General features: G+C 39.4%; 1 protein-coding gene across 1 annotated transcript; it reads right to left on the reverse strand.

Annotated features, from left to right (window-relative positions):
* Nucleotides 1–4,998: 4,998 nt before the first annotated feature.
* NDC1 (NDC1 transmembrane nucleoporin) lies at nucleotides 4,999–22,248 on the reverse strand. The gene is made up of 18 exons (XM_086617290.1): nucleotides 22,201–22,248; nucleotides 22,010–22,130; nucleotides 20,708–20,809; nucleotides 20,208–20,382; nucleotides 19,570–19,708; nucleotides 18,062–18,170; nucleotides 16,577–16,628; nucleotides 15,833–15,965; nucleotides 13,789–13,881; nucleotides 12,451–12,532; nucleotides 11,396–11,551; nucleotides 10,066–10,320; nucleotides 9,816–9,934; nucleotides 9,530–9,580; nucleotides 8,520–8,583; nucleotides 7,184–7,284; nucleotides 6,068–6,228; nucleotides 4,999–5,194 (listed from the first exon to the last, which is right to left on the reverse strand). Exons 1-18 carry the CDS (start codon nucleotides 22,246–22,248, stop codon nucleotides 5,131–5,133), a joined length of 2,025 nt encoding a protein of 674 aa, XP_086473416.1. The 3' UTR covers nucleotides 4,999–5,130.
* Nucleotides 22,249–22,282: the final 34 nt, after the last annotated feature.

Below are 22,282 nucleotides of genomic sequence, written 5' to 3' on the forward strand. Positions count from 1 at the left end.
TTCTTTATAGTGGTTTTAAAATGACCTCCTAAAGTAAGACAGCAGGGTCAAACTGACCACACATTATCTAGCCATGTCCTCAACTATTGCCTCATAACTTACAGATTTGTTTAATAGCTTTTATAGTTAGAAAAAAGCAATTCCTCAGATCACTGTGACTTATCTTTTTAAAAACAAGTCTCTTCTCAATAGCTAGCTAGATTTTTTGGGAAAATCATATGGTAATCTTCAATCCACCTTTGTCTTGCAGATATTACACGAAATGACCAGCATCTCCAAAAGCCACTGTGACACTCCAGATCTCTCCCTCCCTCCTACCTCCCCAGTTAATTGGCAGATCTTTCTAGAGGACTTTGAGGAAAAAAAAAAACCTCTAAAGGAGGGTTCAATCAGCCTCCATTCAGGACAAGGTTGTTTACACCTGCAGTTAGCTTCCTCAAACATTCATCTGTACTATTTCTCTGCATCAGTCCGTAAATAGATTCATCTCTCACCATGCATATACAACACAGGTAGTGAAATAAACTTAAGTCATAAACAAAAAAAAAATCCAGAACAGCACAACTTAAGAACGTTCAGCTTGTAAAATCCAACCCTCAGCACTGGGACATGCCAGGATGAGAATCGCTGGTACCACCTCGATTCATGCCTGCTAAAAATGAGTTATAGTACTGGTGTTATAACATGGCCCCACAGTTATTTTCCCTGGAGATCCATACATTCAATGCACTGAAGGTGGCAATTGCTGAAGGAGCAGCTAGTCACACTTCTGTTTTCTCTTTATTGGCATAGTGTCTGGACCACACGCTGAATATATTTAAGGCGCATCAGCCGAGCCTTGTGCAGATTACAGAACTACTGATTTACTCCAGGGCATTTCTTCAGTGTCCATCTCTGCAGCAGCCTACTGATTTGGAAACAAATATTTAGTTATTGTCATCGGAGGTGAGGGAGGGTGGGGTTACACAAAGCCCTGTTTTACTACAGAGGCTCGGAAGCCAAAAGCTTTGGTTTGAGTGCTAAGCTTGTGACAAAGACCGACTGCTTCCCCCACCCCTCACTCCAGGTTATTTAGCATTTCCCATCATTGGAACTGGAAACATGCTCTACTGTATGCATCAGTTAAACTCAACCCTTGGTGTCCCAAACAGCGCAGGTTGGAAACTAGGAGACTTGCACTGCGTGACGACCCATGAAGAGCTGACGTGCTGCACAGGATCCCTGTGATAAAGGCAAGACAGACCATTTCTCCTTGGCAGTGTTCAGCTTGCACTAACCACGTGACTGGGCTTTCTCTTCCTGCAGCGCTGTCTGTGGATGCTGATAAAGTCTTCCCCAGACCTGACTGCCAGGGGTCTGCAAAGGCAACAGCCCCTTCAGCACCTAACTCTGAGCTGCAGCCCGTGCTCAACTCAAAACTTTGTATCACCAAAGGTCCATAGCCTGGCGCTTCACCAAACCTGCTCTGAGCAGTGACTTCTGCTCATAAACAGACAGGGAACCCAGCAGTTTGCAAAGCTGGTGCCCCATCTACCTGGTCCTCAAAGCTTGTCCTGAAGGTAATCACCCGACCTGTGTCTTGATCTGAAACATCCCAACATTAGTAAGCCCATGGCTGGAGCTTGCTAAGTGAGAGCAGAGAATGATGCTTACGCATAACCTCTAACAATATCGGACTCACAGAAAGCTAGATAATCCCACTCCCAGTTCCTTCAAAACTCACTCCAGGGCTCTCACCGTACTTTTTTCAGACAAGCTGCAGTTAAATACAACAGCATTGTTGCTTTAGTAGTCAGATTTGAAAGTCAAGTTATTCAAGAAGCAAAAGGCAAAGCTTGTCTTTTTGTGTGTGTTTTGAGCAGGCAAGGGAGAGGAGCTCACTATTCACTCAGCACTTGGTTCCTTTGATGATTGCATGAGCATACACACATGCTTCCTAGGCCACAGTTTTCTCTGAAATTCATTCTTTTTCTGGAACCCACTCTTTAGGGGGATTTTTTTTTTTTTTTTAAAAAAAAAAAAGAGAGAACTCCTATCCTATCACTATCAATTACAACTTGCCTGTGACTGAACAGGTACCAGCAAATTCGTCAGCGAGCGACTGATACTTCCATAGTTGCAGCTGGATGCATCAGCAGGGGTGCTCGTCTTGCCCTTGGAGCCAGCCGTGTACCCCAGTCGGTGGGAAGATGGCTGCTTAAGGCTTTAAGACACTGAGCGCAGTACATACAATACAGCCTCTGCTTGAAGTAAGCAGCAACAGAATCGAAACCACTTTGTTTCAAGAGTGCATTCAGGCCTTGGGCCGCAACTGGCATCGAGACAATCCTCCAAAGTGGCAAAGTGCTCCTGTTGAAGGAGCAAGTCCTGCCCGGCTCCCTCAGAGACGGCAGCGTACAATCGTTTCAAGGGCTAGGGCCACCGCATTCGTCCACCCGCAGGCTGAATTTTCAAAGTCGTTATCTCAGAAAATGAAGCAGGATAGGGTATTTTCAGATTGATAAGAGACTGCTGAAGAGCTAAAGCCTCTATTTTATTGCTCCGTTGTAACAGGAAAACATACCTGAACAATCAACTGCGTATCTCTGAGCAGCTGCGGCGGAATAAAGTTCAGATACTCTTGACTACAGCTGACCTGTAGGAAGAAGCAGGTACTTCACACGGTTACCAGAATAGCAATCAAACCAGAAGCTATCAGTTTCACTTGTGCATTTGGTATGCAACCCAGCAAGAAGATGCAGCTCAGCTTTGAGATAAAACAGATGAGAAATACTATCAGGGTTGAGGGTTCCAATTTAACTGCAGTTACATAGAAACCAAGTGTAAAAAGGCTTTATTTTTCTCCTCATTATCCAGAACGCAGAAATGAGCATGAGACTCTTCCCATACCTCACAGAGGCTTCACAGACTGATTATTTTTATGTTATGACAGAAGTATGTAAGTGGACTTGAACAATCAGCACACTTTGCCAGAGGAACAGAATTATTCTCAAAGACAAAACTAGAGTAAGATGTTATCCCTGTTTGGGCTGTGTGAACCAGTTACTGCACCTTCAGAGGGCACTCAACGTCCACTTTATATTCGTGTGCACTTACGCTCATGAGCATGAGTTACTGTTAAAGATGCACTTTTAAGTAAAGGCTAAAAAAAAAAAAAAAGTTGACAGCTCTTTAGGAATTGGAGCTTTTAAAGAAACCACAAAGCAATCAGCTTTTGAAAGCTCTTCTGTCATACACCAAGAATGCCATGAATCACATGCACATTAGCAGATGTCGTGTACAAATCTCTGCTGCAACACAAGGAGGACAGACCTCAAGCACTTTGGCATCGAAAAGAAGCCTACATTTTAACCCTGCTGCTGACAGCCATAACACTGTTAATTACAACTTACAGCTCATAGTTGTGGGAGTGTTGCAGAAAACACCAGAGCAATAATTAAAAAAAAAAAAAAACACCAAAATATTCTGCACCTGTTTAAATGCATGAAAAAATTATTTGAAACTTTCAGCTGAAGTATTTGGGTCAAGAGTTACACCCGAGGTACTAGGTAAAGCACCATTTTAACTCCAGGTGCCCATTGCAATACCAGAAAATAAGCAAATTAAACTATTTAATAAGCCAGACAGGCAAGAGACCTGGACATAAGTCAAACCTGTAGTAGAAGTTAAGCTTGGGAAAGCTTTAAAAGACTTTGTGCTTAACCTTTAAATACCATGAAAGGCAGTCCATCACCTTACGGTGTTTGCTGTAAGCCACCTCAACACAAAAGGAACAACACAGTTCTAATTTCCACTACCATATCGAAGACATGCAGTGTCTGTGTTACAAGAAAATTATGCATCTTTGTACTGAGGAAAGCAATAGGCAGGTCTCCTTGTAGATGTGGGGTTTCCTTTTACCCAAACCTCACAGGCTCCCTAAGAATTATTTCTACACAACCTCTCAATATCAGCTGATTGTTTCATCACACCAACGTAACTGACACCGTGGCCATCTTCAGATCTTAGGTCCTCTAGGAAAACAAACAAACAAACAAACACACACAAAACAACTAAAATCTCACAAGACTAACAGCACTGAAGAGAATGGAAAGACAATGATCCAAATTTTGTTTCCCCCTATCAAACTAAATTCATTTGCAAGACAATTTAGCTTATGTTATCTCAAGGAAATTGCAGGAAGCTACTGCAGCTACATCTAAGCTCTTCATACTCCATACATGTTTTCTAGTGTAGATATCACAATAACTGGAGCCAGTTTAAAAACGAGTGGTTAATTTTCAAACAATTTGGACAGGTTTACTTCCAGATAAAAAGCTTAAATAAAAACGTTTTTAAAAAGTCATACTATTCACCAGAAGCTGCCAATAATGTCTATTATTTTGAAAGAGTTGGATATGCTGCAAACATCCTTCCTATCCCCCTCAACAGAAAGCTGTTGATCCAAACTTTAATTCACAATATTGTAACTTGGGAGTTTTACTAAATGAAGTTTCCTGTATGTTTCAGCGTAGATCAGAACTTAGTTTTCTAGGTCACCTTGAAGATAAAATCCAAGCTGCTAGCTTTTCAAGAAGTTGTTGTGTCTTAACAATGCCTTTCTGCACACCCATTCTACTCTGAAGGAATATTTCCATCTTACAGAAGAGAAGCATGTTTTATTCCTGGGCACATCTGTTTCATACTCTTAAAGTACACGCTTCATCTGCACTAGAAGTGTTATCAACTAAATTTATGAAACACTTAGGGACACTAAGTATCTGTGTAAATCTCTGCTCAGCCCTTTACCAGAAAAGGGTAGGGGAAGAATACATTGTGAAAAAACAGTGAAAGATCTGAGTGGCAAAGTAACTCTGATAATCTCAAATGTCACAGTCTCACATAAAATAAGAATTGACACTTTCTCATTTTTAAGTGATATTAAAAGAAGGCAAGATGAATTTTAAAAAAGTTTTATTATACAAAAGATGATCCAAACCCAGAAGAGTTCTTCTGCAGTTGTAAGAGTTTTGTTCTGTGACTTGTACTTCCATATGCTTTTCCAAAAAGCCAAGATAAAAAGGCTCATTAGTCCCACTTTCTTCTTACCAAGAGTGTTAAAAAAAACATAGCTGCATCAGAATCTGTTATTTATTCTTTGTATTCCAAGAATTGCTGAAGTCTTTTCTTATGTTCTGTAGACACTTGCACAGCACTAAAAACAACAAATGCAGAACATAAGATTTTACATTAAATGTAATATACCACAAAAATAAAGCCTCATGCCAAAATTACATTTACATTGAAATCAACAATTACACTGAAGCTAAATTTTAGAAAACCCAGCTGTAGGAAAAACTTACCTTCCAAGAAAAAGACAAAAAAGTATATTAACCCTTAATACTGTCAATTCTTATCCTCAACAGCTTCCACTACTAAAAGACACTTGTCCCAAGAAACTTAGCCTATTCCCTTACCTTTAAACACATACAGGCTATCGTTTAACTTGCAAGAATGATTTAGGTAAGAAAGAACATCTTAAAATGACCTCTCCTGTACATCTAGCACTTCCAAACTGAGTAACACTCATCCCCACCGGGAGAGATGGACAGATACTGGTTTCAGCCCCACATATTCAGAGGCCAGGTACAAAAGTCTGCCTGCTGCGACAGTAGCTGAGAAAGAGTTATCAGACAACAAAGAAGCAAGGGAATTTGATTATTTGGAGTCTTCATAGGATTCTCAGGATTCTCTCCCTACAGAACAGACAATTGTCTCTAGTTGATTTACCTTCTTTTCAACAGCTAAGATTTATTAAACGAGTGGTATTCATGGACTGCTTCTAAAGAGTTCATGAAAAGTCACTAAGAAAAATCGCCCAGAAATCTATGAGTAGTAAGTTTCTGAGGGGGACCATATATCTACACAAAAAAATTTTAAGGTTCCACAAATCAAAAAAAATACTAAAATACAATGTTAGAAAAATGACCTGAAGGGATTTTTGCACAAACTTTCATTTTTGCAGGTCCTACAATAACATTAATTAAAACTAAATTCAGCAAGCAAGCAAGGATGAAAAAGTTCTTACTTCAAGTGTTCTCCAAAGACAGTAGTTATTCGGTATAGTGCTGTTTTCAGAGATGCTCTAAGTGCAAATCGTAGCGTTTTGTAGGACGTGTCCACCAGACTTCCTGAAACCCTGGGAGGTTTGCTAGAAACATGAGGCAGTTTGAAATATCTGTCTACAACCTGATTGAGGAAAAACATAAATGAACTTGTTTCATCTGTTCAATTATTTCATAACGCAATTAGCAACACATTTATGTCAAATAAAGCAAAAGGAAAGCGCAAGTTCAGAAATTCCACCAAGACACACAAAAACATTTTGGAGACTGAGCTTGACTTTGCATTTCCTGTCCATCAATGTGCACACAGAACCAACTTCTGTGAAATAACATTCTGTTAACGAGTCTTAAATGCTAAGCACAGCACACGCTGCAGTAGGGATACAATTCTGTCCTGCATTATGACTTGTTTCCTTCAGAAACAAGGGCATTGGCTTTTTTTTCCCCCTGGTGCCAGTTCTTGGAAGAGATGCCTTCCACTGAAGAACTTTAATAACCTCTAAATTCTTTCCAAGAATCTCCATTAAGGCAGTGCAAAACGATTATATCAATAGGACACGATTAGCGTTGGAAATGAATCTGGATTTTTTTTAAAAATACATTACACAAACATCAGTAATTTGAGAGTAATGTCTTAGCAGAAAAACACCACACAGATCTCATCTCCTGTGATTTGCAACGTCTTCAAGTGCTCCAGGTTGCACGCAGAATTATGTACAGCCAAATAAAGACAAAGTCCTAACTTTGCATAAAATATAGTATTATAATGCTGCATCCCTGAAATAAAGTCTTTAACTGAGCACATAGTACCTTTTTTTTTTAATAAAACTTTCCATTAGAAACATGCTTTCTACTTCTGCATTTTAAAAACCTAACAAGGTTTTTATTTAACTGCTTCACAATGCACTTAGTGGCAACTAGCTGTTTTGCTTAGATTAACTGCAGAAGAGAAGCCATTTACAGTAGTAACAACCTGAATGTTATGACTGGTCAGCAGTGTCAAAATATAAAATTAACAAATCTCCTTCTCTTCCCTTAAACTTGCTTTTTTGCAGAAAGGAAAAGTTAACAGTTTTTACCTCCTGAAGAGTCAGTAAAGTATTCAGGATAGCTGGCAGTGTAGTTTGGACAACTCCAAATTGGTCTTCAGTAAAGGAGGCTGCTACCAAATGAGACAGACCTTTAAAAAGAAAAAGTTTGCTATAATTACTGAATTCTCAGCTTCTGAAGCATTAACAAAGATCATGCTTTTGCCTGAAGATTCTACTAGTGCAGTGGAATTCTTCAGGGCTCACTGCAGCCAGATGACAGTTACCTCAGCTTTGGCTTGCTTCAGGACTAACCAGTCACTGGTTGGACAGGTGTACAATAGTTCGAGGTTGATGATAATGCGAGAGAGATTATATATAAAATAAGCTTTAAAAAAAAACATTGGCTCCCTCTTTCCACTACTCTGGAGCTGCACCTGACATCAACCACAAGACAGGACCTATTTCACAATTCCTCTAGCCATACACAAATACTTCAGATCACTTAACTTTCTTTGTTCAGCTTGTATGAGGAGAACTCTCTACTACTTTGAGGAAAACCTTGATTTAGCTTTAAATCCCTTCTCAGTTTAGTTATTTTTTAAAATTATATTTAAAAAAAAAAAAAAAATTTTAAATTACAGCCTAGCCCTCTGTCCCTAGTTAAAACACAAATGGCATCTTCCACTTTTCTGCAAAATGTACATGCAATTCCCATCTGCTGACTCCATACGTCCCAACTCATCACCTTCAATCTGACACAGCCTGGCATATCTGCCCATAAAACATATATCCTGGGAAAAAAGATCACCTTCTGCATGGACAAATCTAATAAAAGTTTCTCTTAATACCAGTATTTGCTCAGGACTTTGAAACACAGAAGAAAATCCCATAGTGCAACCCACATACTGTCATTGTTCTTTGAATTCTCTGCAGACCATCTTTTTCCATTTATTTGTTAAGTTACTACCTGAGTGCCTCCCTCCCTCAACTCTCTGTGATTAACAGAGAAAGACTCAGCCTTTAGTCAGAAAAGCTGTTGTAAAGAGATATCATAAATCTGTTACTGAAAAAAAAAAAAAGAAATGTAAAGTGATACATAGGTTCACGTGGGAGAGAAGCAACAGAAATCACGTTTAGGAATCTCTACCAAACATCTGCAGAACCTAAACTAAGAGATCTCACATGAGATCTCAAAACTAACAGGCGAATTAGACCTTTATTCACATTGGTATCTGAAACTCAGTTGGGTTTTTGTGAAAATAGATTCAAAAATTTTCCTTCCGTTACGTTTATTAAGCACAGAGTCCCAGAAACCTGGAATGGGATCCTTTTAGTTGTAGTGTCATGAGCTGGAGTGGATCACCTGGGAATTAAAATTGCTTACCTTCCAAAGCCCAGATGTGCATTTGGGCATCAGAGAAGACAGCTTGAATGGAGGCTTCTGGGTGCTGGGGAGAAATCAAATCATTCTGAGTGCACTTCATAAATAATACCACCGAAATCGCAGGTTTCAATTCAAGTATTACACATTTGACAGGGTCATGTCCCTCCTCTCAGAAAAGACCTGCGAGGCTGACAGATCTCAGAGAATACCTGGAAAAATCTGATCTTTTAACAAACTAAAATTCTATTTGGACAGGAACTGCTCACAAAGCTACATCTATACGCTTGGGCCTTCTGGAAAAAGACAGTATATTAGCTAGTGAGTTTTCAAGGGCTAAATGGGCAGCACAATTCTCCCAGGCCTACTTCATGATCTTGCTTGCCCCAGTCTCTGCTCCAGTCTATAACTGATCAGAAAACAATGCTGTGCATGTAAGCATAAAGCATTATCACATACACAGAAAAGATCTGCACGGAAAAACATGATTTCTACTTGCAGGAAAACATGTAAATCCCTGAAAACCAAAGACCTAAATTAGGGGAGGATGCTTCTGTAAAACTTCATTGAGTTACTGTTCAACTTTGCTAAGGCAAGTACCCAATTGTTTTCCTGTGTAAATACTACGCGAATTTCGTTTTAGTGTTCAAGTTCATCTGAAAAGTAGTAGTAGTATTAGTAGCAGTATTTCATAAAGAGAAATTCTCAACATTCTAGCTACCACTTCTTCTACGAAAGAAAACTATAAAGAATTCATTTGGTATACCGACCTAACAAAAGGTAGTTAACTGAAAAACAAGTATTATTATTCTTTTTTTTTATGCAGGTATGGCATACTCCTGCTACGAAACTCACAGTAAGCATGAAGTTGTACTGATGGAAAACCTTAGATGAAAAGAAAGGTTTTAGAACCACTACTATATGCAAAAGGTACACAGTGCCACAGCAGAACCAATATGCTCATGCACTTCTAGTCCACGCTGTTCAGTCACAAAACATAAGATCATGATTACCTTGCTGAAGAAATACATTATCAGCACTCGTTTTGACAAGAAGGTTTTTATCTGGAAAGAAACAAAAGATTAAATATAATATATCTTTACCTGAAGGTATGCACAGTTGACCCTTCTCAAGCCTTCTCACAGTATAAAGGGACTGGGGGGTGGGGGGAAGGATTTTTGTTATGCAAGTGAATTGGAGAAGGAAGTATTCCTTAACAAAAATGGAAAGATCTTTCTGAAGAGAGAAAACCTAAGCTGCACTGGCTGTAGCCTATCTGTACTGCGACTTTTCCTGTACCTGTTCTCGCCTGTTCTGAAGCCAGGTGTAAATAAAGCTTGGCTGTACTGCCTCACTGAGAACTCTTGTAGCAGAGAGCACTGGGAAGGATTCGTGGTGGGAACCATTCATTTGCAGATCTGTAAGAGAAACACAGTATCTTCAGAAAAACTAGTTGCTGTCACTTGAAGGCTCAAGATACAGATCTCTTGACATTCCTACTACACTTATGACTACAAGGCTTAAAACAGAGCTGTGGGAAAATCACTACCTGAACCTGACGTCCACAGCTTTGGTCCCCTTCTCCTAACTTGAGGACTTCGGACTGATCCATGCCAAGGAGAGTTTACATCCAGAATTCCCATCTTGCTGTTTAAAGTAGGTGAGCTGAAAGGCGAACCAACATCAGACCCAGGCGATGTCTTTAAAGGCATTAGGGATGATTTAACCAGTGAAGTCATGGAGGCTTTGAGAATGATATTAGACCTCTGTGACTGGAAAGACACGTCTTCTGTCACAACAGCTCCTAATGACAAAGAACATACTGCATGAAGACAGACAGGCTGGCACGTCCAAAATAAAAGATGGGTTTGTTATTTGATTGCTATTTCAACAACCTCTCTAACATTAGAGCTTTTATTAAAAGACGGTGTTTCCACTGTGGTTTTGCAAAAGAAGTACACATGAGCATGAAGTGTTTAAAAGTTCGTCAGTTTAGAGAAGGATCCCTGAGGATTTATTTATTTTTCTCCTTTTGCTAGCTAGCATTACTACACCCTAGCATATATCTACCTAAAGTGTGCTTTTAGGATTAAGTACTAGAAAAAAGACTACCTATAGAAGAATGGCAATTATTTCTGATTCTGTTTGGTATGTAAGCAAAGACATGCTAGTCACAAAATTCAAGGAACAGCAGCACTAGAAGAAATTCACCTCCGACATACCAGCAGTCCCCTGCTGTTCCCAGGACACTTGTATCCTAGGCACTGACTGCTAAGGGATTCAATTACCTGGCACCCCTTGTGCCAACACAGCTCTGCTGCCAGGAATGATGCGCAAGTCTGGCACGTGAAACACCTGAAGTGCTTGCAGGCTGCACACAGCTTGAGTCAGATTGGCTTTTCTTATTCTATGGTGGTACTCGTGAATCGCACAAACACGTGCAAAGTCCCCACAACAAACCGAAAACTAACTTTACCATCTTAAACTAATCATAAGAGCGGCTATGCAAATCACAAAGCATCTCTTGGCAAGACCTAAGTTCTCCCTGTACTAAGTTCAGCCACTTACTAAGACTGCAATAATTCATGCAGACTTTCTTAATTCATGCAGATGTGGAAAAAATACTGTACTGAACATAGCATCATGCAAAGTAAACAAAATGAGTAAACATGATCTTTCCAAGTGTTCTAGTTATTTTAGGATTATTTCAACAAGAATACCTAAAATTAAATTGGGGACGAGACTTCTTTTGTTTGCATTTATTTGCAGAAAACCCTATGACTCATTTTCCCCATAGAACTTAATTGAGACTAATGCACCTCTGTAATCTGTTGGCACTTTCATGCTTTACAAACTATTACGAGCGTTTCCTCACATACCTGGAGTCTGTGGAGATATTTTCAGCTCTCCTGCTGGCTGCTTTGCTCTCCCATTTGCTGCTGCAGCTTCCTGCTGTGTGATCAGCCTCTGGGTCAGATCACTCAGAAGGCTCAAACACTCCCTTGATATTGCAGCCCAGTTGTGCGGGTGCCCACCTAGCAGCATGCAAACACAAAGGAAACGCAGTAGGTATGTTTAATCCAGATGTTCATCCTTGTATCTATTCTGGCAGTGTCCATGTGCTCTCAGCACAAGCTTCAGAGATTATAGTACCACTCCATTTCTAACAAGACACAGTGCATTTTCACTGCAACAGTTTATTTGTACTGAGAGAAAGATGAAAACACAGACAGACTCTATTCTATCCATTGACTCCTGCCAATGGATAACTCTAAAAAGACCATAGTGAAACTCGCTAAGCAAGCAGGAAAAAACAGGCAGTTCAGCCCATCAGAGCTGAAATCACTGAACAACTGAAACGAACAACGTAATATCAACAGTGACGGTAAACAGTTCTGAAGTATACAAACACTAGAATTCCTGGTGAGGTGTAACAAAAAGTTCCTGAAGGTTTTTAACCAGTTTTAATTGACCTTCTCTTTGTATATAGCAAGAGGCTTGAATACTAATTGAAATCATGGTCATTGTTTGCTTTCACAACTCTAGTGGTAGCTCACTATTTATGCTTGATTTCACCTCTCTCACATCTGAACGTCGGGCTTTCACACCCATCCGTTAGATTATTCAGTTTGGACTATTTGACTGGTGGTGTCGAGAGGACCCTGCTTTCAATACCTTAAGACCTGTGTTTCCTCACGGCTGTCATTTCAATCAAACAACGAGCACCAGAATTTGTTGAGTTTAGTAGATGAAACAATATGAATACAGACAACTAATCATCCTTTTGGAAAAGGCATCATAGGGATACTTTTACTTATGAGGCCTTCTGGCTTATGTAGCATGCATAACAGCATTAAGTAACTTCTAAAAGCATTTGACCAGTGCTTTTTTAAAAAAAGAAAAAGAATCAACATTAAATACTTTTTATAATTACCTGGCTGACTAAGGCTAAAGACTTCCTGTCGTCGAACAGGAGAATATTGGGAAAGTAACATCAAGTCTTGTAAGGCTAAAAACTACAAAGAAAGGAAAATGTTTTAGTGCATGCGAAGTCCAACAGATTTCCTTTAAAAATGTAGTTACCCATACAAAAGCAATCCCTGACAAAGAATGAGTTCACACAGACTGAAACCAGCCTGTAACAAAAAGAAGGAAGGCAAATGACAGCACATATCACTAGAACCACTCTGGATGGGGTTGCTGAGTTAGTAAGAGCTTCAGAGAACTTTACTGATAAGTCATTTCTTTGGAGTTAAAGACAGTCTAACACCATTTTTTTTATCTTAACAGCTAACAGCTCAGACAGAAAGAACCTAAGACACCAAAATTCTACGGAAAAATACCTGGTTTTGCAAGCCAGAGCTCAACTACCCAGTATGCCATACAGTACTGGACCTAATACTGCTTTTTCATGTGATTAAGTAGTTCATGTGGCAAACCAAAAATAACCAGACTTCTCACACTATGCAAGATCTATAAATTAGACTTCCTCTACCTTTAACTGTGCTGTGCTTGACTCTTCTCCACCCATCCTTTGATAATACAGCAAAGCTTAAAAAAATATTCTAATGGATTGCAGCCTATTATATCTCCTGTCTTATCAGAGATCTGTAAGATCAGTAAACGTGGATTTTGCACATGCAGGAGAATATTCTTATCTTTATTTACATAATACTTTTTATATGAGGTCTCCAATTGCTAAGTATCTAATCAGTAAATCCCATTAATGATTACCATAGTCAGACCAAAATTACTCTTCTTTACTCACAGATTTTAAGTAGCTTTTTAGTATTGTCTTTTTTAAAAAAAGAAACACAACTTCCAACATAAATATGGAAATATTTTGTAATTTCAAGAGAGAACACACACGTAAGCACTCAAATATAGCAGGGGCAAAGTGTTAAGAATGTACAAAGGTTTGACAAAACACCTGCTTATCTGACAAGACTCATGAAAGAGCTAAAAAACCCCTGAATGTCACTAACCTTTTGGTTTTGCATCAGTACACACTAACATACTTCTGTTGCAGACAAACAGATCCTACCTCTAACTAAATGAGGCATTAGCTCAAAGTAACACAGTGTGGTGAGCACCAGCAGATGTCACTACCAAACAAGTTTTCATTCTTAAGTGTGACCACCTCCTCGAGCGTTCAGAGGCAGCTTTATAAAGAACCAGCACCTCTGTTAACTGGTACCCAGCAGATCTGATTGCATGCTCTGCGAAACACCTCGGCACACACCTAGCTGAGAGATGGTGGGAATTCAGTTACCTTTATAATGAGGGGAGGGTTGCTGTTTAAGATTTTAGGCAGGCATTGGTCTGTCTCCTCAGCAAAAGTTGGCTGGACAGGAAAATGATGTGTCTAGAAATAAACATCGGAATCGTGTTACACAGAGCAAAACACAAGAACACCTTATGAAAGACCACACCCCAGCTGTTACTTGTCAGATGGACGATGAACTACAAAAGCACATGCCCCATTGCTTCATCTGACTGTAAACTAGCCTGAAATTTCTGATGTGGAAACAAGATGACTTACTCCTTCCATTTACAATTGACAAATCTTAGAAAATTGAAGTATCTTTATGTTTAAATACATTCCATGTACCCGTATGGTTTGTAGCTAGGGGTATCATATCACTATGAAAAGAAATTCCTCTAAACACATACGGAGGGGAAAAACTAGCGACACCATATTCAGAAAATGAGACTGAAATCCAAACTGTAATGCCTATCTTTAACAGCGTAACCACTCTGGGGAAGAACTGAGGGCTCTTTTACCAAGTAAAAAAAGATCTGAATTCTTCTCTTGCACTGTTTCACTGATAAACTAATGAATTCTGATTTTTATCATCATGACATTCATGTTCTGTGTTTGAACAGAATTTCCATTCTTGTGGCTACAACATTGAAGATGTAAGTAAATAGCAGTGCTTAAATTGTATCAAACATGGCATCTTTTTAATGCTATTTAACACGGACCAGTTTGGGTACAGATCGCCCGTCAGTTTTGTGTGCACACATTTTACATACCATAGCTTTAGTCTCCTCTGTTTCCAACTGGAAAATTGAAATTTGAGGTAGCAATTGTTTTCAAAGTGTTACTAAAGTGACTTCACATGGACTAAGTTTACAATTTCTTTCCTGACTTTTCAGTTAAGACTATGCAAATATTTACAGTTTTGGAAGTTTCTTAACTCATGTGGCTAAATAAATCTTTTATTCAACAGTCAAAAGGGCAAGGTCCATTTTACACCTTCACAGCTGGATGTTTCTTTTGCCTTCCACAGTTTTATAATGATTCAGTAATTACAGACATCGACATACAGTGTTCACTGGTGTGTCAACTACTGTCCTTTGGAAAAGGTTGTTCACACCTCACAACTGTTGTTGAAGCTGCCTACGGATTCTGACACATCATTACATCAGTTATGCTTGACTCATTGTTAATCTTTTCTCCATGTAGTCAACAACAACTAGATCTTTTTAATCAAAGCTAACACTCCAACAAGCACTGAATGTAGTTTCATTCCATATGAGTGCTTTGCACCAATACATTGGTCCAGGATTTAAACCTCATGTTTTTCTTACTAATCTGCATTCCAAAATGTTTTTTTAAAAAAATAATAATCAAGTTAGATGAACAATATTTTCCCCTCTGTATTCTTACAAAGAAATATCTGGATTAGTTAACAAAGATCTAGTCGTCTTCGATTCTTTGTTGGCAAGACTTCTCCCCTCTTCAATCATGGTCTCAGATTTATTCTAATACGATTCATTACATATTTAAATGGTCTTTTTTTGGCCATATTAATTTGTAACTTTATGATTGAATGAAAAAGCAAAAGTGTCTTAATTCCCAAGATTGCTTGAAGTCTATTTTAATACTGCAGCCTGAATCAGATTAACATGTCTCTGCTTTGGAGAACTGTGTACTTTGATGGTTTGTTTAAAGTTCAAATTTCCAGAGTTCAGCTCGCAGAAAACGGATGGCATTTTGTTCTCTTTCCTGTTGTAAATGAACAGGAGAAGAGGGACACAGAAGCAGAGGTAGAGGAGTAAGAGGAGGTGGAACAAAAAAGCATCAATTTTGTAAGCAGCACAGGCTTGTCTTGCTATATGGAGAGAAAGGGAAAGTCAGTTAATGCCCAGGCCTCTCTCAGGTGTTCAGTTATCAGATACTGTCTGTAACATATGCTTCGAAAATTCAAAAATTCCTAAGAAGTTATTTCCTAATAAAACTGGATTTGGAAATAAAGCATGACCTATGAAACACTGATGTTACACCTTTAGCACTGTCACTAAGTACTAACCTCTGTAGCATAGATTTTGAAGAGTAACCATGCAATGTACCAGGTAATCAGAAGAAATACGCCACATAACCAGGCATGGTAGAACAAGGAGACATCCAATAAGCCACTCAGAGTGTCAAGAGGATACAATTTACTGCAGACAAAACAACCAAGAAGATACATGTGTTTTTATTATGGAAGATGTCTACAGTAAGCTGTTACAGTAGCAACAACTGCAAGCATAAAGTTGAATTATTTTGCAAAAACAGTTTCTTAAAAGATGCTTGAGATACCGTTTCTTTAATTTTTCAGTAACTGTGATGAAATGCAGTTAAGAAAATTTCATGAAATTAAGGAAAAGAAATATGAAACAGATAACAATTTTAGTCAGTTAAGGTATTTTTAGTCAATTAAGGTATTAAGACTCCAGTCTCTCTATCTTAAAACAAACGGCAGCCATATGAAAGCAAAGACATGCCCCCTCAAAACACACAGATTAGCCTTTCTAATACTTTAGAAACTTATGGAGACGAAGGAAATCGAGAGGATTTCTTAACGACTCTCTACAAGACAGTTCCTACAAGGGGTTGTCGGCTCCCTTTGGTCCCATTCCAGAAGTACTCAACGCTCCCCATGTTCTGAGCGAGGAAGAAAGGAACTGAGTCCTACTACACACACAGAGCCAGGTGCTAAGCTGGACTTCTTTAGCAAAGGGAGCTGCTGCCAATACTCTCCTGCAAGTTTTCAGCACGATGTACTACCTACCTGTCTATATGAAGATCCATCGTGGTACTTATCCATACCTTTGGGATGTAACCTAAGGGATCAAAAAGAAACACTGACACTGCAAAACATACACAATAGGCCGAAAAGAAGACAAAAGTAGAAACACGAGTCTGGTCTTGTAACACACATGCACCAGGAAACAACCTGCCTTTGGGTTTGTTTTATTTGGTTTTGAAGAAACAGAAACAGAGAGTGAAAAAAAGGTTCAGGCCAGCAACTATATATTGAGATATGTAGGGCTTGTCTTTTATTGCTGGCTTCCCAGCATTGAGTTATTTGTGTTTCCTCACTAACAAAAGAGGGTAAATAGTAATTTAATATTAATTTTCCCTACAGCTCAGACAGCAGCAGCAGAGTGCTTTTAAAGACTTAATGGAAACTCATATAGAACCACCATTCCTCTAATTTATCCCCTAATGTAAATAAAGTGAAAATAATTCTAGCATATTTTGACATCATTTAGGAGGATAATTACAATCGTAGCATAAAAAATTACTGATTTTTAGAAAGGTCAGTGCAATCATCAGCACAGACTTTTTTTACCGTCGTTTCAAAGACTAAACTTCAGTTTCTCATGAGTGGGAGCCATACTGCCTTTGTCTCCCCAGCTTCCTCCAAATATTATAAAAGGCACTTGAGAATAAAGCCAAAGAGCTAATGTTGACTTAAAACGTAGTGAAAATATAGCAACATTACACATAGTGAAGTCATGCCCACTGCTGGTATGTCAGGTGATGCAATATTTCCCATACCAGGCAATGGAAGGAGCAATCCAAGGCATGGAAATGTTAAAAATATTTGGGAACATTTAAAGAAAAAAAGGGGATGTAAATTACAAACTAAACCAATATTTTTTTTTAAATTGCACTGTGTGTTGAGATTTATAATCTTTTTGACACAAATCAGGACGGGTATGTAAACAGTGGCCCAAAGCATCATGTTTTACAAGGTGCACTTGTAAGCGACCTGCTAATTAGAATTTGGAAACTCCTCTTACGTGCAAGTTATTTCACAGCTGCCTACAACAAGATTTCCTGCACAGAAGAGATTAACTGAGACAACAGTCTGTGTTTTGGTACAGTGACCAAACACAGACTCCAGGTTAGAAAACTATTGTTCCCCACCCCCTTCTCCTTAGAATACTGTCATCTTCTTACCACCTTATCAGCTAGATAAGAAATTCTTACAGGAGGTGCTCATCTCTTTGGAGAAGAGACATTTCTCATATGCTAAACAAGCGCCTGTGAGGCTGTAAGAACTGCCATCATACAGATATCACTGTATAAACCCTGTGCCTTTTCTGACCGTTTTAGAGAGGCATTCAACCTCTTTATTTGTTTAAACAAGACTATGCCCTTCAGCAAGTTACCTGGAAGGCTGAAAAATAGTGTAAGGTCTGACTGATTACAGTTTTCAAAATACAGGAATTAAAAAAAAAAAAAGAGAGAATTTCAAGAACCTTACCAAAAAAGTAATATGCAACACAGAAGTTTCTAAGAAAATATAGTGATTCCACACAACTGTGTTTAATGAGGAGTGGCAAAGATCTTCTGAATCTTAAGTACTTGTATTGCTAAAAACAAACAAAAAAATAGTTTAGTATTCTGCATTTAAAACAAAACAATGACATGGTGAGGGGGAAAAAAAAAAACAACAAAAACCAACAAAAACAAAGGTATTTTAAAACCTGAAGTCTAGATGAATTAAAAAAAAATGTGTAAGGTAATTCCTAGTGTCACACCTACTATTTATTCTCCTGGTCTCTTTCTGCCATTTTATAATCATCTGTAGTTTACCCCTTTTCCTACCTGTGGCAGTGTGAAAACAGAGGATGAGGTAAATTGACTCTATACACAGGGAACAAACTAGAAGAACGTTGTCTAATGCAAAATAAACAAAAAAAAACGAAAGAAGGCATACTTAATCTACTAGATTTCATTTAGAAGTGTTCCATTAAAATATAGGGAAAATTCAGACAAGCATGAGTTACAGAGTCAGTAATCCTCTAAGCTGCAAAACCAGTATAATACTGATGCCTTTCTCCACACAAATTTATGTGTCTCTCCAAACGACCAAAGCAACCTGCCTGATGCTGTGTGTAAATGAAACAAAAGTGATTTAATTCTTTACTTGGCTAAGTTGCATTTTTTTAAAAATGAGAATAAAAGAGAATTAGCAATATTAAAATAATAGCATTTTCAAAAATACCGTAACTACAACATTGCCAAAACAGTGCTTAATTTGCTGATAAACTGAGTGGTGATGACTTACATTTTCCACTAATATAACCAACCTTGTTTAAAGAGACCTTTTGCCAAATTGGCTGGACTTTGTAAATCTGAGAATCATGAAAGTTTAATGGCTGCTGTGAGGCTACAGCAACAGAAGAAACATTTGTAAGATGGTGTTTCACAAGCCAGTCCTCACCATTTCACACTGGTAGAACTGCTGGACACCTCTCCAATGGAATTAGTGGAATACTTTTCATAGCACTACAAACACGAACAAGCTTTGCACGTTGAGCTTTAGGCAAGATTTAATATGCTGTTTAGACTTTAAATTGTCTGGTACCCAGTTACAACTGATAATATGCTTTTTTTTTTCCCTCAGGATTTTCAGCTTTTAGGTGACCCTTACTGTCAGTTCCTGAAGTTATCATTCGGTTATGTGGGTATGTTGTTTCTTTCCTGTAGTTCACTTTCTGCAATGGTCCAGCTCAGCCAGCTTTTAACATGCATCTGAGGGGTGTAAATTTTACAGTCACAGCAACCTGTGTTTCTGCGTTAATTTGAAAGAGGCTGAGCAGGAAGGAAGATGAACACTACTGCAATCTAAAGCTGAGTGTATGTTTCATCTACTAGAGAAAGCATGCCAACAGACAGCTGCTACTGCCACATTCAAAAACATAAACAATCAAGGCTTTTTTGGTTTACTTAGACATGTCTTTCTGCAAAGGTGTTCTAATCTCTTACCTGTATAATTGGAAAAGGCAAATAATTCATGTTGTTAATAAGGTACCAAAGGCTATAACTGTATCCCATGAAAGCTCCAGAAAGTAGAAAAAAGAGGTGGTATTCATTTAGGCATATCTGAGGAACAGCATCATCTAGGCTAAAATAGAAAACTTAGAATTAACTCTGAGTTCAAAGAAAAATAAAGTCATTCTAGCCTTTGGAAGTTCATATCAGAAGCTTGATTCTACTTTCCTTATCAGTATATATGATGATATCACAGTAAGTTTTTCCTAAAGTAGGAATCCCACCACCTATTTTTGTAATTTACGAACAAGCACGCTTTCGATATTTATGAAGTTTGTCACACTAACCAGAAGACCAAGACTTAGTCAAGTGACAACCAATTTGTCATCATTCCACTTTCCATTAAGAATCCTGGCAATTTCATTTCTCTGGCCCAGTTATTTCTCTGTGCACAGCAACATTTACAAAGGAGGCTATTTCCCATCCTTTGATAAAGGATATCAAGATATAATTGCTTATTTTTTACAGTACTCAAATTATAGTCTTTTGTTTGAAAAAGGCCATCAGTAAATACATTTTACAATGTAAGTTCTTTGCACAATTTATATTCAATATCACAAAGAAATAATTACCTGTCTGAAGGCGTGCAAGGCACAGCAAGAAACTGGAACTTCCCTTTTGTCATAACTGCAGCGCACCAAGCAACCAACATTCCCATTATAGCATGAACAACTGAATGGATAACTTGCTGAGGGTGAATAATTTTTCCTATCAGTGCTAATCGAGAGCATGGTATTGATGGTACAACTGTAAATAAAAGCCAAAAGTGAATTTTCATTTCTTATTAATAAAACCCTTCATTAGGGGAAAGAAAAAAAGGCATTGTCACCAAAGAACTTTTCACAATCAATCACTAGATGATAAAGAAATCCGTGAAGTGGCTCAGCTAAGAAGGTCTCAGCCACGAGGTAAGCAGGAATCTGGAATCATTTACTTAAAAACAAGCTTTGTGTTTTGTCTATATTAACACTGGCAGATTTCCTTTTAAATTAAGTACACCGAATGTAAACACAAATCTCTTTAAAGGGTCATCGTATTTAATTCAGGTATCACAGCAATTTACGTCACCCACCTGCATAAAATTCAGCGTTGAAGATGCTTATTACTAGTATCACCACAGACATAAGGAGGATACAAAAGATGACATAGGAAGTATATAAGTCATTGAAGGAATCTAAAATAAAAAAAATATTATTATTGCTCAGAAGAGTGCAGTAACGCAACAGTGACACGTTAAGTAACAGAAGAGCACTTTGGCAGTCAGCAATAATCCACTAAGTGCATAAAGAGGAGTAATGCTCCATGAACTCTGTAATCTCACACTGGATCTGCCCAGCTGCACAACATTTCTGCATAAAAGCACATTTAAATTTCACAGAAAACAGTCTACACCCTTATTGACTGGTTTTCTCATAAGTGAGCACTCAGATTTAAAAAATAAATAAATAAACTATGGCTGAACTAACACAGCTTCCTTTCGCTTGACAAAAGCTTCAACCAAACACCCACAATTGAAAGGTAAGAAATTCCTTACAGAGTGAGTTGCTTTGGTTTGGTTATTTTGGGCGTTTGTATTTTCAAAGGGGGAAAGAAATCAAGCCTCTCTGCCTGGAGGAGCTAAACGATCACAGGTATCCAGCTTCCACCCAAACATCCCTCAATCACCTCTGTGTGCACTCGAGGAACGGTTATTCTCACCATGCAGAGCGGCTATTTCAGGAATTTCACTTGTGATTCGATGCAAAGTTGGAGGAAACTTAGGCAGCCGCACAAGGCAGAAAGGGGACGTGTGTCCAAAGAACGGACAACTAAGTCACTTAACCTAATTTTTTTCTCTGAAGGATACTTACAGGAGCTTGCAACAGTCATTTCTCCCTAGGGAGGACTATGGCCATTGTAAGTAAGGCAGGAACTCACACATCAAAGCTCGAGACCATTCAGAAACACACAAAGCAGAACCGTAACACACCGCCACAGTCAGTGCCCGTTATCTGACACCGAGCCCAAAACAATAGATACGGGGGGGAGATCCGCAAATACCAACACGTGACTGTAGAAACACGCAAAACATCACGAGGCACCGTGTCAAGCACTGCAGCAGAAACGGTTTTATCCGACAAACGGATTTAAAACGTTAACATGGGGTCACTTTACGGAACAAAGCGCTTAAAGCTGCGATCGCGGGTGGCTCTGAAAGGCCAACGACGGCACTCCGGGCACCGCGGACAGACACATGCACAATTCCTTCTCCTCCTCCTCCGAGAGCCCCTTCCCCGGCCGCCTCCCTCCGCACCCCACGGCTGCGGCTCACACGCCGCCCTCCCGCTTCCCGCAGCCCCAGCCGCCCCCCGCCCCGGCGGGGCCGAGCACCTACTGGAGATCCAGCGCACCGGGTGGAAGGGGTCGAGGCCGCTGAGGACGACGAAGGCCGCGGTGCAGACGGGCAGCAGCAGCACGGACCAGGCGACGGCGGCCGCCACCCTCCAGCCCAGCACCTGAGGGAAGCACAGCGTGAGGGGCGGCGGGGGCCGGGGGCTGACGCCCCGCCTCGGGCCCCGCACTCACCTGCCGGAGCAGCGCCCGCTGCTGGCCCGCCCCCGCCTCCGCCTCCATGGCCGCGGCCCGGCCGCCCGCTCCGCCGTTCAAA

Source organism: Tauraco erythrolophus, chromosome 10, assembly GCF_009769465.1.
Source record: "Tauraco erythrolophus isolate bTauEry1 chromosome 10, bTauEry1.pri, whole genome shotgun sequence".
Taxonomy (NCBI): Eukaryota; Metazoa; Chordata; class Aves; order Musophagiformes; family Musophagidae; genus Tauraco; species Tauraco erythrolophus.